The sequence below is a fragment of the Chinchilla lanigera genome, unplaced genomic scaffold, assembly GCF_000276665.1.
Source record: "Chinchilla lanigera isolate Chin_1 unplaced genomic scaffold, ChiLan1.0 scaffold00089, whole genome shotgun sequence".
Taxonomy (NCBI): Eukaryota; Metazoa; Chordata; class Mammalia; order Rodentia; family Chinchillidae; genus Chinchilla; species Chinchilla lanigera.
Genome location: NW_004955490.1, coordinates 4538933 through 4552993, shown reverse-complemented (window position 1 = coordinate 4552993; position 14061 = coordinate 4538933). Strand labels below are relative to the sequence as shown.

The 14061-nt window shown below is 37.6% G+C and overlaps 1 protein-coding gene across 6 annotated transcripts in view; it reads left to right on the top strand.

The window, feature by feature from the left end:
* The window catches only part of Pak3 (p21 protein (Cdc42/Rac)-activated kinase 3), a 294919-nt gene extending 280858 nt beyond the window's left edge, over positions 1–14061 (top strand). For all 6 annotated transcript variants that reach the window (XM_013504549.1, XM_013504548.1, XM_013504547.1 and 3 more), the window contains 2 exons: positions 3624–3761; positions 7448–14061. In XM_013504549.1, the coding sequence (XP_013360003.1) occupies positions 3624–3761; positions 7448–7537 (228 nt within the window). In that variant the 3' untranslated portion in view covers positions 7538–14061. The remainder of the gene's footprint in view (positions 1–3623; positions 3762–7447) is intronic.

The following is a 14061-nucleotide window of genomic DNA, read 5'->3' as shown; positions in this document are numbered from 1 at the left end:
TAATCCTAAGAAGCCAAAACAAAATAGATGAGGACTTTTGTGCAAATTGGACTCTATGGCTTTTTACATTTTTTTACAGTCATGTTTTAGAGGGTTTTTAAAAAAGAAAGCTGTCATGTTCAGTGTAGAAAATTTGAAAAATACACTTAAAAAGTTAAGTCACCAATAATCCTACCACTGAGACAGAACAACTGCTAAAATGTTGCTGTGTTTCAACCATTTTTCTTAGTAATTTTTTTTGTTTGCAGTACTAGTGATGGAGCCCAGGGCCTTCACACTGAACTACATCCCCAGCCCTTTTCATTTTTTTATTAAAAATCAAAATATTTTTTGATATAGTGTTGAGAAAAAGGCAACTTGCATTTGATACCCATGTTGGGGGTGAGGGAATGTCACATGGATAATAATCAACTAGGGTCAGAATCAGCTGTTAAACTACCAGTCTGTAATTTCTATCCTCAGTCCCAGCTCCAACAAAAACCTCAGTCAGACTTTCTGCCAAAGTTCTAAAGAGGACATGTGTTCCTTGACGTGCTATAAAAGTTTGTAGCACTAGCCCCTTATTACTTCTGATTTTCCTTCAAATTACAGGTGTTTCCTTTCCCTTGATGCACTATATCATAAGCAGTACGTAGGCTCAACAACTGTTACTAGGGTCATTTTTATTCATAAATAGAATGAAAAGAGGAACATAAATTTCCTAAGGTGATCAGCATGGATTGAAGAGAGATGAAAAAAACTCTGGCATCAAAATGTGTACATGCTTGTAAGGAAGATTGCATGGAGTAAAATGTACTAAGAATAGTTTTAATAAACTTTTATCAGGATATTTGCAATACATAACAAATGCATTTATCTTGGAGAACTGCTCCATATACATATCACAGTCTGGTCCTTTTTACTTCTCTCCCATCTTCCTGCTTATCCCCAGATCTCCTTCCCATCTCCACAAAATCTATCGCCTTGTTTCCTATCTTCTAACTTTTATTTTTGCTCCTTTTTATACTTTGGATGTTTAAGAAGTGAAAAAAGTAAATAGCATCCCATGCATGTAGACCATTAGAGCATAGAAAAGACCTAGGGAAAATGGAGCAAAGAGATGTATTTGTTAAGAACTGGGCTAGGCTACAGAGCAGGAAAAGGCAAACAAAAGACATTGAATTTGGGCAAGGTGTAGCCAGCTAAAGTAAGAGTTTCAGGAGGCAAGAAATGTAATATCAAGTGACTGGTTTTCTTTTACTAAGGGAACAAAAATGCTTTGTCAGGACAGGTGCTTCAAGCCCTACTCCAAGCACTAAAATACGTTTTCCGAACTTAACTTAATATTTCTGCTGCAGTGTGTGCCATTTGATTTCAGCCCATTCAGTGATTTTCTAAAAGTAAATTATGCATCCCCCTTCCATCCCATTATCTCCTTTTACTCAAGACCTGGTTTTTTGACATGCAAGTCCTAAGAACTGCCACCTGCAGTTCCTGTTCATCCAGGAAAGAATTCAACATTACAAAGGACTGAGAGGTGGAAGAAAAGATGTGTGGAGACAATTGGATGTAGGTGTGGGTTTTTAATGTACTGAGAAGAGTAACCTAAAAGTTTGTCTGCACTCTGTAGAAGCATATGGCATTGTAACCCTCACGCATCATTATGGAAGAGAATCTCCTTATATAAAATGTTGTGGGTCTTACATTTGCTGTATTTAGGATAGCAGAAAATTTGAGTTATTAGGTCTAAGCTGAGCTGCAGGTTCTCAGCCAGTAATTCTCAATGCTGGCTGCAAATTTTAATCACCCAGAAAGCTTAAAAATACTGATGCCCAGGTTCTCCTCTGAGACTTTTTTTTTTTTTACATAATTAGTCTGGGAGTGAAAACTGAGCATAGAGAATTTTAAAACTCTCCTCAGGTGATTCTAATGTGCAGACAAGTCTGGAAACCTCTAGGTTAGCCCATTACTTAAGTACCTCTTTGGAATAAGCCAGTTGTTCTTAAAATGTGCTTCCTGAGCCAGCAGCAGCAGCATCAACGGGGCACTTGTTAGAATGCAAATTCTTGGGCTCCTCCCCAGACTTTCTGATTAATTAAATCTGGAGGTGACCCAGGAACCTGTCTTTAACAAGCCCTCTTCATGATTCTGATGGATGCTATAGGTTGGCTAGTCACTAGATTAAACAGTCCTTCCTGACCCTTTGTAAAGTGCCTCTGTGAATGTTCCTGGAAAGGAGAAGAGCTCTCTTCTCTAGTTTATATGATCTGGCCTGGAAAAGGACCTTAATAAAAATACCTGTAATAATAATTAGGAACCATGCAGAAGAGAGAAATGGGATAATTTGCTGCAGAGCCCAAAGAAGCACAGGAGGGAGCATGCCTTCCTAAGAGTTAGGGGTTAGCGGATCACATGAACAGGCATAACCCAGGTGGCAGTACCTGCAGGCAAACTCCTATTTGCTCTTCAAGATCTTGTTCAAAGGCCAATCTACTATTTGAAAATTCTTCTGAGCTCTGGTGTAAATTGCTTCCTTCTTGTGTTTATTCAGCACTTTTTATGTTCTGGTATTAGTTCTAATTTTGTTATACTGTGACAATGTTTATGTCTCTTTCCCTGACTAAATTGTATGCTCTTTGAAAACAAGGTAACTTTCTCTTTAATCTTTGGATCTCCAGTGTCTAATACAAATCTGGCACATACTCATTTCTCCAGAATTATTTGCTTAGGGGAGGCATCAGTAATAGCCAGATTTTTTTCTCCTATGTAGCTTCAGAAAGTGGGCTTACCTTTGTGAATTAGCAAGGATCCTGGGTTCAGCTCTCTTTCTCGAAGGCCAGGGACCTGGAGTTTGTCAGCACGCCAGGAACTGATGCTTCACAGTGGTGACCTTACACAACAAAGACCTCAAACATGTATAATAGTCATTAGCAACTTATGTTTTTCCTGTAAGATACATCATTGTCATGACCCAGACTACTAGCATAAAATTTTCTCATATTGCCTCTTATTATTGGCAAAACCATGGGAAATTAAGTGAATTAATAGAACTATACTTGCCACAAAAGTATAGGAGTGCTTGAGCCACACAGGGAGCTTCTCATCCAGCCAGTGCCATCTTTTTCTCTCATTTCTCTAATTTTCTAATCTACTGTTTCCATCCCACATTCCACACATCTACTCACAAATTTTCCTCCAATAAGATAGGCAGTTAGTGAGTTACAGAAACTTGCCCCTTCCTTTCCCTGAGATGATACTCAGATCAGCGAAATTGGATGTTTCTGTGCTTCCCAGCTTTTTGGACTCATAGACTTATAGGCAATCCTTTGGTTTCATTTCCTAAGTGCTTAATCACACATTCCTTATATAGGAATTTTTACTGGCTTATATCTCAGAAGACAACCCTATAACCTTATCTCCAAGTATTTGGGAGGTAGAACACTTCAGTGTGACCTCAACAATTGCCAGGATTAACATGCTAAGTGTTACCCAAACTATGGAATATATATCAGTGACATTCTTTAAAATGAAATTTTTTAAACCCAGAGTGCAAAACAGAAGAAAACTGATGTGTGCCTTCTGTGCCAGCTTATGATCCTAATATGTATGTGCTGAATGGATTTTTCAAATGTTTTTTTCTGTAGGCATTATATCTGATAGCCACTAATGGAACCCCAGAGCTCCAGAATCCTGAGAGACTGTCAGCTGTATTCCGTGACTTTTTAAATCGCTGTCTTGAAATGGATGTGGATAGGCGAGGATCTGCCAAGGAGCTTTTACAGGTGAAAATAAAATGGGACAATTACAAAGACAGAGTTATTATATTGAGCTTTTCCACCTCAGTGTATGAGAGTAAAGAGTTCTATCAGGATATTTGTAGTTAGAGTTAGGTTATTACCATTTGATTTTAGACAACAGGCACATAAATATAGGCATGGATCTAATACATGAGTGATTGACATTTTGCCTTTCTTCTGAGAAGTTGGCAGCTTAATCTGTAAATCTCTTTTGTTCTTCCTGGAGTCTTATTTTGCAAGGAAAAAAAGCAGTGTGACCCCCTGGTGTTGCTGATTTGTTCTAAACTTTACTTGTGCCCCTGGATGTTGTATGCAGGTGCTCTTGGCCGGAGGTAATTCTCTACATAACTATGCAATTATTTCCATGGCATTTGCTACTCTAATGCTTTACTGGTCAAAGCCCCTTTGCTTGTGATGCCAATTGGCAGGCATCTGCTTGCCTGGGTGAGTACCATCCAGTGGTGAGTGCCTCTGTAACGATTTGTCCTTTTCATGGCTCTCAGGGATTAGTATATACGGTAATAATTACTACCTAGTAGCTACCAATTTTTTTACAAACAGTATAGCATCTAATTTAATTTTTACCAGAACACTCTATATGGTGGGTGCTGTTGTGTACTTTACAGATGTGGAAATTGAGGCTCACACAGCTCTTGTGTGACACAGCTTGGATTGGAGCCTTGGACTGTCTGACTTTCCACTCTACATCCCATACGAATCAGTACAGATAAAAGCATGTATTTAAAAAAAAAAAATAGCACATGCCCAGGTTTATCCACGCAGCTTCATTGCTGGCGATTGTTCCTTGTGAGCATATGTCAAGACTTTCAACATCTCAGAGAACAATAACTGCTGTTGTCTGTGTGAATCTGAACACATAAGCTGATTTAACAAAAGGTGCAACACATGGCTGTGAAGAATATTAAACACAGATTCGCTGTATTCTGCACCTCCACTGCCACCATCAAAAAAATCTGCTCCTGTTGCCTCTAGACTCCCTGCAGTGACAAAGCCACAACCATGCCAAATTTATCTCAGCTTAAACCATACCTGGAATCAATCTCCTGATAGGAGCTGAAGACTCTGCACCTTCTCTGCACTGCTGCCTGTCAGCATTCCACAGGTTGTTGTAGGTGACTATAAATGACACTTGGTTAATTCTCTACTGAATCCAGCTTCCAATTACAGATAAAACCTAAGCTTTCGAGCAATTCACTTCCAAGTCTTTTCACCCTTCCCATCATATGCATCCTGATACACATTTCTGTTATGCTTTTATCCAAAGGTTTGTGAACATACAGGTTCTTTTAATGCAGCTACGCAACTAAATAATTCATTGCATCCATTACTTACTGAATTCTCTCCTGAAAAGTATTTTTATTTTAACCAGTTAGATAAGTAATGCAAAACTATATTTTGAATGTAAATTGAAGTTTATCTTTTCATTTTATACATGTCAGCAATCACCTGCCTATCTCAAGTCTGTGTCTCTCACTTCTCTAACTCTAGCCTATTCTTACCCATTTTAGAGGTCACAAAGGAAAGAGATGCATCACCATCATGCCCCGAAAAGCTTGAGAAAAGACACAAGTCTTGAGTATCTGTGTGCCTTTCTTTATACCCTAAGTAGTTCACAGTCCATCAGTAGATATTTATTGAGCAACTTCAGGTTGCAGAGATAAGTGCAGTGAGTTAAACAAGTCTGTAAATGGTATAATTCCCACTTTCAAGATGTTCAGTCTCCTTGGGTATATGTGAAAAGATAATGAAAGGCTGTTCAGAGGCTCATACAAACCAAGTGGCTGTTCAAATAGTAAATGTCATAGTTGTTTAAAGAAATATGTCTGGCTATAGGCTGGGTTCATCAGAACATGTCGACAAATAGCAGAGTTCTGCTGGGCCTTGAAAGACAGATCAGTTTTAGATAGTTTAAGTAAAGACAGGAATGGGCTTCTGATAAAAAGTCATAGCACAGTCAAAAGTGTGTATGCAGAGTTGAAGGGAAAACAACAATGAATGGCCAAAGCAAAGGGTGATAAGATCTGAAGAAGAGGGCCTTGAATACCAGGCTAAAGAGCTATGACTGTAAACAGCTGGGGTGCCCTGAAGATATCCGAGGAGCAAGCATGATAAAAAGAAAACTTGGTTTAGGGAAATTAATCTGGTAGCATGCAATCAGAATTAGGAACAGAAAAATAAAGTACAGGCGGGGGTCGTTACTATACTTTAAAATTAACTTAAGCAGGCCTGGCCTATGAAAAGCAAGAGACAAACGTAAGAGACACTGAGAAGTTTCTTGGTAGCTGTTTACACGTAGGCCATAAGGAGAGGAAGAAAAAAGTGACTTCAGGGTCTTAAACCAATAGCTGCATTCAGTAAAAGACATGGCATAGGACAATGTGATGGTTCACATTCCTCGGCCCCTATGTAGCTTACAAGCGACTGTCACTTACTTCACTTAACCATCATAGTAAGTACAGAGGAGGACTGAACCTAAATGCTCTTACTGCAGAGCCCTTGTAGTTGGCATAATACAAGATTATCCTGTGAGAGACTTTAACAACTTTTTAAATGTTGACCTTAAGGTGACAGAAAAACATTACAGAGGAAATATCCAGCGGAGAATTGGAGAACAAGAACTAGAGCTGAAGAGATCAACTCATATACTATAAACGTGGGAGTCATTCCCATAAAGTTGATAATAGGTTGAAACATGAAAGGAAATAAAATCTGAAGTAATTTGGAGCCAAGTGTGGTGGTGCATGCCTGTAATCCCAGCTTCTTGGAAGGCTGAGGCAGTAAGATGCAAGTTCATGAAGAGCCTGGGCAATTTAGCAAGACCCCCATCTCAAAATAAAATATAAAAAGGGCTGGGGATGTGACTCAGTGGTAGAGAACTTGTTTGGCACATATGAGATCCTAGGTTCTATCCCCAATATGCTAAAAAAAAGAAATGAAAGAAGAAGAAGAAGGAGGAGAAGAAGAAAAAGAGAGAGAGAGAGAAAGAGAGAGAGAGAAAGACAGGAGAGACTGGAGAAAAAAGATATGTGTAACATTCTAGTACGCAGGAGGCAGGAGGAGAGAGTCAACCCAGAAAAAAAGATGGCGAGGAAGTATTGCAATCAGTGTGCATGCGCAGTGTGATAGGGAGGGGCCAAGACAGTGGAGTGTCACAAGCCCCAGAAGGAAAACGTTCAAAGAAAGAAAAGATATTCACTTGCATTAAGTACTGCAGAAGAACACGAAGAAAAATGGTAGAGAACATAGCTACTGGGTTTAGCAGTTCGGAAGCGACTGGTTTCAGAGTAAACTTTTTTAATGATCAACTGAAGATGCTTTTTCAAAAATGAAGACTGCCCTTCATTTTTGTAATTTGTAAATTCATCTTTTAAAAAAATCAGAAACTCAGAACAGTACAACATAGTGGGATTTTACAAGTTCCCTGCCCGGAGTTTCCAGTTATTCCAGCCTGAATCTAGAGGATTTCCTGACACTGAGAGACAAAAGTATTTAAAGGACCCAAAGCTGGTGCTACTTTTAAGTTGAATGATGTCTAACTGGTGCTCACAGTACTTCCTAATGAAAAAAAAAGGCAGCTTGAAAATGTAAAGTAATATACGTGTTGGAGGAAAGAATTCCAGTAATGCCTCTCTTTTTTCTTCCTTTTGCAGCATCCATTTTTAAAATTAGCCAAGCCTCTCTCCAGCCTGACTCCTCTGATTATCGCTGCAAAGGAAGCGATTAAGAACAGCAGCCGCTAGGACTGCACGCCTTACCCCTCACCATCTCCCTCATGAGTAAGATTGAACTAAAACTTTGCTTCAGGAAAGATGGAAGAAAAGACAGTCAGATGGGGTGGGGTTCGTTAACTTTCAAATGAATAGAAACTTCGTATAAGCCTTTTTTCCTATTCCCTCAGATTATGTAATTTATTTGTAAGCCTGAATCGCAGCCCAAACAGGGCCGCAATGTCGAAGTGGCCATCAAGTGGTCACTTCCACCGTGAAGCGAAAGAGCCAGTAGTGAATCCCCTCATTTTGTGCATTCACTTTGAAGAAAAAGATTTCTCAAAGATGCACTCTCCCTCTTCATAGTGTTGTGTTTGTTTTTAAGTTAGAGAGTAGTCCCTCATTCAAACCTCCTTCAAAACCCCTTCCCCAATGTGATGTTTTTCACTTGCATTGTCATTAGATGTCCAAAAAAAGATGTCAAAATGTTTTTTTAAAAAAAGAAAGCAAAAACACAAAACAAACAAAAAAAAAAAAAACAAAGCAAAAAACCAACAAACAAAAAAATAGAGCAAGTACTGTGTGAACATGTGGAACTCCATGCCCTAATAGAGTTGCAATTTTTTATTCTTCTTCTATAGTGGTGGCTTGGTTTGTGTACCTATTTTTCTGCATTTGTATTGGAAAAGGTTTCTTTTAAAACATTTTCCGAAAGCAGAAGGGACTATGTGTGTTCAGGAAGGGCTTTAGCAAATTCTCTATCTAAATAAAGCTCAAATGGTGAAATCCTATCACATTTTCACAGGGATGCGTAAGAGGTAGTTGATCTGCCTCACGTAAACCAGCTTGTTAATTTTCATGATACTGGGAAAACGACACACTAAAAAGGTCATCCCTTTTGGGTGAGCCCAGGTCCTGAACCTGGGAAATCCTAATAGGAGAAACGATTATTTAAACAAAGATGGGACTTTCTCTGAAAGCCAAAAGGAAAATAAGACACATGTGTGATACTGAAATCTTTGTTGGACATTACAGTAAACAAAGGTAAACACACCTAATTTAAGACTCTCTTGTGCTTGTGGATCATATGCACTGTAAAACAGGCATAGCAGGAGGAAATATATCCATTAACCGACATTTCTTTATGATAAAATGGTTTAATTTGACAATTTATAACATTTTGGAATTTTTTTGAAAATAAAAAAGAAATATAATAAGCTTTCAACTCTGGAAGAAATGATATACAATGAAAGATATGTCCCGGTCAACATTTACTTCTAAATATTTCTTCCCGTTTTTTCTGTTTGCCATCAATTTCTGTTTCAGGATCTAATGTGCTCATATTTAGCTCGCTGGGCTTTTGAATTTAAAAGCCTATTTAATAGTGATCTTAAATTCCTTAGTGAAAATAATTTTGGCTTACAATCATATATTCCACAAAATATCAGTCCAACTGAATTCCTTTTGTAGCTTGGGGAAAATACCAAAATTTGACTGTTATTTCACCATATATCTATTTCTTAAAAATCCAACAATTACTACTTCCTGAATCTTCTGAGAGTAGAAAAAATACCTGGAAGGTGTATGTGTAGAAAAGGATATGCTTCTTTTACTGTCAATTTTATAAATTTTGGAAAGTTGTTTCTCTAAGCCTTTGAAAAGCTAACAGTCTATGCTGTAGAAGATTTTTTAATTTGTAGTATATAAGAAATTTGAATCTTCATTCAGCAAGAAGGAAAAAGAGATCAATGACATAGGGCTCTCTCCTTCTTTGCAAAGTCCATCCATCCATCCATCCATCCATCCATCCATCCATCCATCCATCCACCCATCCATCCATCCTTTCTTTAAAATGAAAGCACTTTCTTTAGAGTTTCTACTAACCGTATGGTGCATGTGTTTATGTTTAGAAAACACCACTGATGAATTTCCTATTTTCCTATTGTTTTATTTGACTATAAAATTTAGGAGGGTCTTGACCCTCACTCTTCCCTTCAAAAAGAAAATTGTCCACAGTAGGATAAAACAAGAAATATGAAAAGAAAATCAAATGGTAATATTAACTTGATGCATACTATGGTACACTTTCAAAGAGGTATCTGGGTCTAAAATTTTTAATCCTACACTGCTCTAATGAGATAGGCAGGCCATAATTTTGATTTCATTGACAGTCAGGTGTATTTTTCACTCAGAATGCCAGGTAATGCAATGAAATACCTGGGATGCAAATAAAATCCAGTACATTGGTGATAATAGTCTCGCCAATGTAGAGCTGAAAACCTGGTTGGGAAGCAACTTGTCATCAGTTAGCATCCCTTATATGTTGTGAAGGCAATTTTGTTTTGTTTTGTTTTGTCTCGTTTTGTTATTTTGGAGACCCTGGAGCGGTGATCCTTCAGATCACTGTAGGCAGAGAAATGGCTGCTCTTTATGCTTTTAGTTCAGCATATTGACAGTGCAGAGCCAGGTACTACTTTAGCACCACCTTGTACCAAGTCTTGATGGTGACATGTCCTAGTAGGCTTTATTCTTACAAATTTATTTAGATCTATGTAAATTTTCACATGAGAACAGTTCCTAAAACCCCTTCCCCGTGTTAAAGAGTTATGTATATTTCTAATAAGTGTTAAAGAGAAGCTGCTTCTCGTGCCAAAAATGATGCTGAAGGATTCACATTTGGTACACTTGATTCAACTTGGACTCCAGATGGTTAATAGTTCTTTCCTTTCCTTCAATTTTTTTAGCTCATCTTAACACAGGTGAGTCTATCCAGATCTTTAATGTTGCTGGTGTGCCCTAAGATAAGGAGGGCATGTCATCGAATGTTGACTCCAAAATGTCCTGAGATAGGAGTAGGGCAATGTGAAAGTCAGGGAAGGGTGTGAAGCACAGTAGAGAGTATTTATTTAAGAAAGAAAAGAACATTGATGTGTAGCAAGGATCCGGTGCATTGCCATAATCCCATGAGGATTTTGGGATGACACAGTCCCTTCGAATCAGTCACCATGTTGGGTAATGACTTCGTTCTTGCTGATATTGTCTATGTGTCATTGTAAATATTTGTGTGTCCACGTTCCGTTTTGGCTACTGGATGGCCATGTCACATGAAAAGATTTAATTCAAGTATTTATTCTTTAATTTTGTTATTAGGATTTCTTTCAGGCTTGTGAATTGCACACCAATGTTTGAGTTTAACCACCTGATCCTCACATCTATCCCTCCCTTGTGAAGCACATTCCATTGCTAAAAGAAAAAGAAATACAAAATTGCTTCCTGTTGTCTGTATAACTGTTTTGATAGTTTGAGATGTTTGTCTATAAAGGATATTTCTCAGCTCAAAGATCATGTAAATAATTATATTTCTTTGCTCAGTGGGTTATTTCTAATGAGGCTGTGAGTTCTCAGAGATTCTATGAAATCAGTTTTAAATAGCATAAACAAAGATTGCAACTATATAAAAATAAGTGTGCATATGGGCAAAGACTAGAAACACAGATAATGGAAATCAGTTTTGTTAGGGCAGCAGGATTACGTGATTTTTATATTCCTTTTGAAATTTTCTTTGATGTTTTTCTAATATTACTTTATAATGAATAAACATCAGAAAGGGAATTCTAGAAACATGGGAAAGACTCAAGAAAGACATGCCTTCTGGCCAGAGTCTAGAGCATGCAAGGCACAGATATTTGCTAGTTATAGTTATTCCATGGGCTTTATATTAGCCTGTGATTGGCACACGCTCAGGTATGGCACGTGCTTTCTTAGGAGACTATTATATGTATCAAAGCTAGTGAGATGTCACTACTGTAACTCTAAATGCATTCTTCTGCTTTAAAACAGACTGCCCTCTGCTTCAGTATAACGCCTGGATGTCTATTTTGGTTACTTTAGATAGAAGGGTTAACCATTTGGTTAGCCACGTTGATTAACATTTATTTCAAGTACCACCTTTCTGAGTCATTTTACCAGATCTTCAAGTTGAACTTTGGAGAAATAAAATGATAAGGTCCCTAGTTCCCACCATTTCCTCGCCCAACAAGTTATTATATCATTCAGGTAGAATTTTTCTTTTAATTACCAAGAAACAAGTCCCACTCATGTCAAGAGAAATTATGACTTGCAATTAAAGCTGACTCTGAAATCATTCAGACAGATATTTAGGACTGTCTCAGGTGGCATTCAGTTACAGTCCTATTAGTTCTGGCTTAAGATAGTCTCCATGAGCTTTTGTACTGCTTAATTATAGGCTGTATGCAGTAATTGTGATTTTAAGAGGAAAGGAGACCGTCTACTAAAAGAGAAGAATATCCTTCTAACTAGCCAAAGAAATTTTAGGCTAGGACTTTGATCATATGTTACTTATCACCGATGCCTAGAAAAACTCACAAGATTTTCATTAGCCATTTTAAGTATAAATGAAGTCTCAATCTTGCCATCTGTAGCTGAACTTCATGGTTCTTTTCTGAGCTACTTGCCATTAACAGTCAATTAAATAAATGTATACCCAGTGGTGCAAGCATCTCCTAGTCCTTGAGCAAAAGACTGAAATTCAACATTTGTAAACTGACAGTCTAATGGGCCTCAGAACTGAATGAACTTAACACGCAGTTCTGAACATATATTTGCATGTGGATTAGGAAGGAAACAAAGGAGACCTTGGAAATAATGAGATTGTTTTTCTATGAAAGAGTTTTTCATGAAAGACATACTATAATCTGTCTGTCGACCAGCTTTCACTTTTTCACTCTTTTCTGATCCACATTACTGTAGCAACTAAATGAATCTAACTCAAATTCTCAAGCTTTGGAATGTTTAATGCTGAAGAGTGTCTTTCTGAATCTACAGATGCAGGAATTAGGATGTGACCTCCACGTGCAGATCTCTGCATAAAAGTATACTATATTACTTTCAGCATTTACTGACAATTTGGTTGAACTTGCAAGATAAAGTTATCTGGTCAATGCCATCAGTCTCTTTCGGAAACTGCCATCAGGTGAATTCTATCCCATAATACCAACAGTAAGGCAGACAGCATGCTCAGCTAGTTTAGTACCTAAGAGAAAACTAGTGACAATTCTAGAGAATAAGTCAGATGTGGTGGGAAGCATACTAGCCTAGAAAGAAGACCTGGATTCTACTAAGGGCTTTATGAATAACTTCCTGCATGACCCTGAGCGAGTCCCTTAACTTTTCTATTGCTGTTTCCTCATCTGTAAAATAAAGATATCAGACTAGCTGCTCTCCAAGGTCTTTATAAAGCTCTACATTCTGTGGTATAAATTGCCTTGCAAATTCAATCTGCTAAACTGATGGCAAATATCACATGCTTAAGCCTGAGTCTCATATGGTGTAGTGAAACACTAGAGCTATGTAAGATGGAAAAACTCAAGTAAATGAAGTTAATAATACTAGAGAATGTTGATAAAACTTGTGGCAGCCTTCCAGTTTATTCACAATTGTTTTGATTTATTTCTGTTTTAATGTGGTTTTTTTCTCTGTTGAGTGTTCCCGGTTTTTATTTTCCATATACTCTCTATGTAAACTCTGGTTTTCATTACGCTGTGGTCAGTATTTGCTACTAGAGCAGAAATACACTGTCACATTTGCTAAAATAGAATTGTACTTGGGCCTTTTCTTTCTTGTAAAGCAGTGCTGGGCTTTCTAGATTTAAACTCATAAATGGCACAAAATGACAGATCTCATGCATTTGAATGGCTGAGACTACAAAGTATGGACCTAAGCATTAGCAAGTTGCAGAGAGAAATGAAAGTAAATATATGCTTTTGGCATTAAGAAGTCTTAACAGATATACTTGTTGGGAACCAAAGATCGTATTTTTGACAACTCCCCCAGAGATTAGCCAGGTGTGTGAGTATGCTGCTGGAAAGAGGGTAAACTGGAAGTTAGTGAATGGTCCCAACTGCCTGCCTACAGGAGAGTACCAGCCAACCCTGAGTGTAAAATCCAAGTTCAATGTCTGTGCTTGTGTGTGGTGTGCTTTATGGACCCACATATATTATATTCATTAGTGACAATAAGATCTCTAACAGAATCCAATAACCATTAATGGGTTGAGTTTTAAATATCAGTACATCAGCCAGTAGGAGCCAGATTACAAGGGTATTGATGTCTGCTAGGATTATACTCCTAACACCCAGGTAAAATAAATTAAGGAGGATCTACATTTTCACTGTTTCACAGAATTGTATCTCCTTTGGTTGTGCATTACTTTTGTCAAAATGTGTTATCTGTAAACCCATGTGTAGTGAAATTCTTCTGTAACTTTGGATTAAAGGTATTTATGGTCTTTTTGTTTGTTTGATTTTTAAGTAAGTTATTTCTTTTGTAGACTTGCTGATGGTATGGTTCCATCCTTCTACCTTCAGCATACAATCTTTTTTAAGGAGTTTTGTTTCCAATATCGTTATTTTAAATTGTGGTTGAAGCAATAGAAAATTGAAATATGGATTGTGCATGACTGTGTCTTGAGTGTAAAAATATTGCAGTTTGAAACTTGGACCTAAAGTATTGCAAATAAAAATGACAAATATCAATGA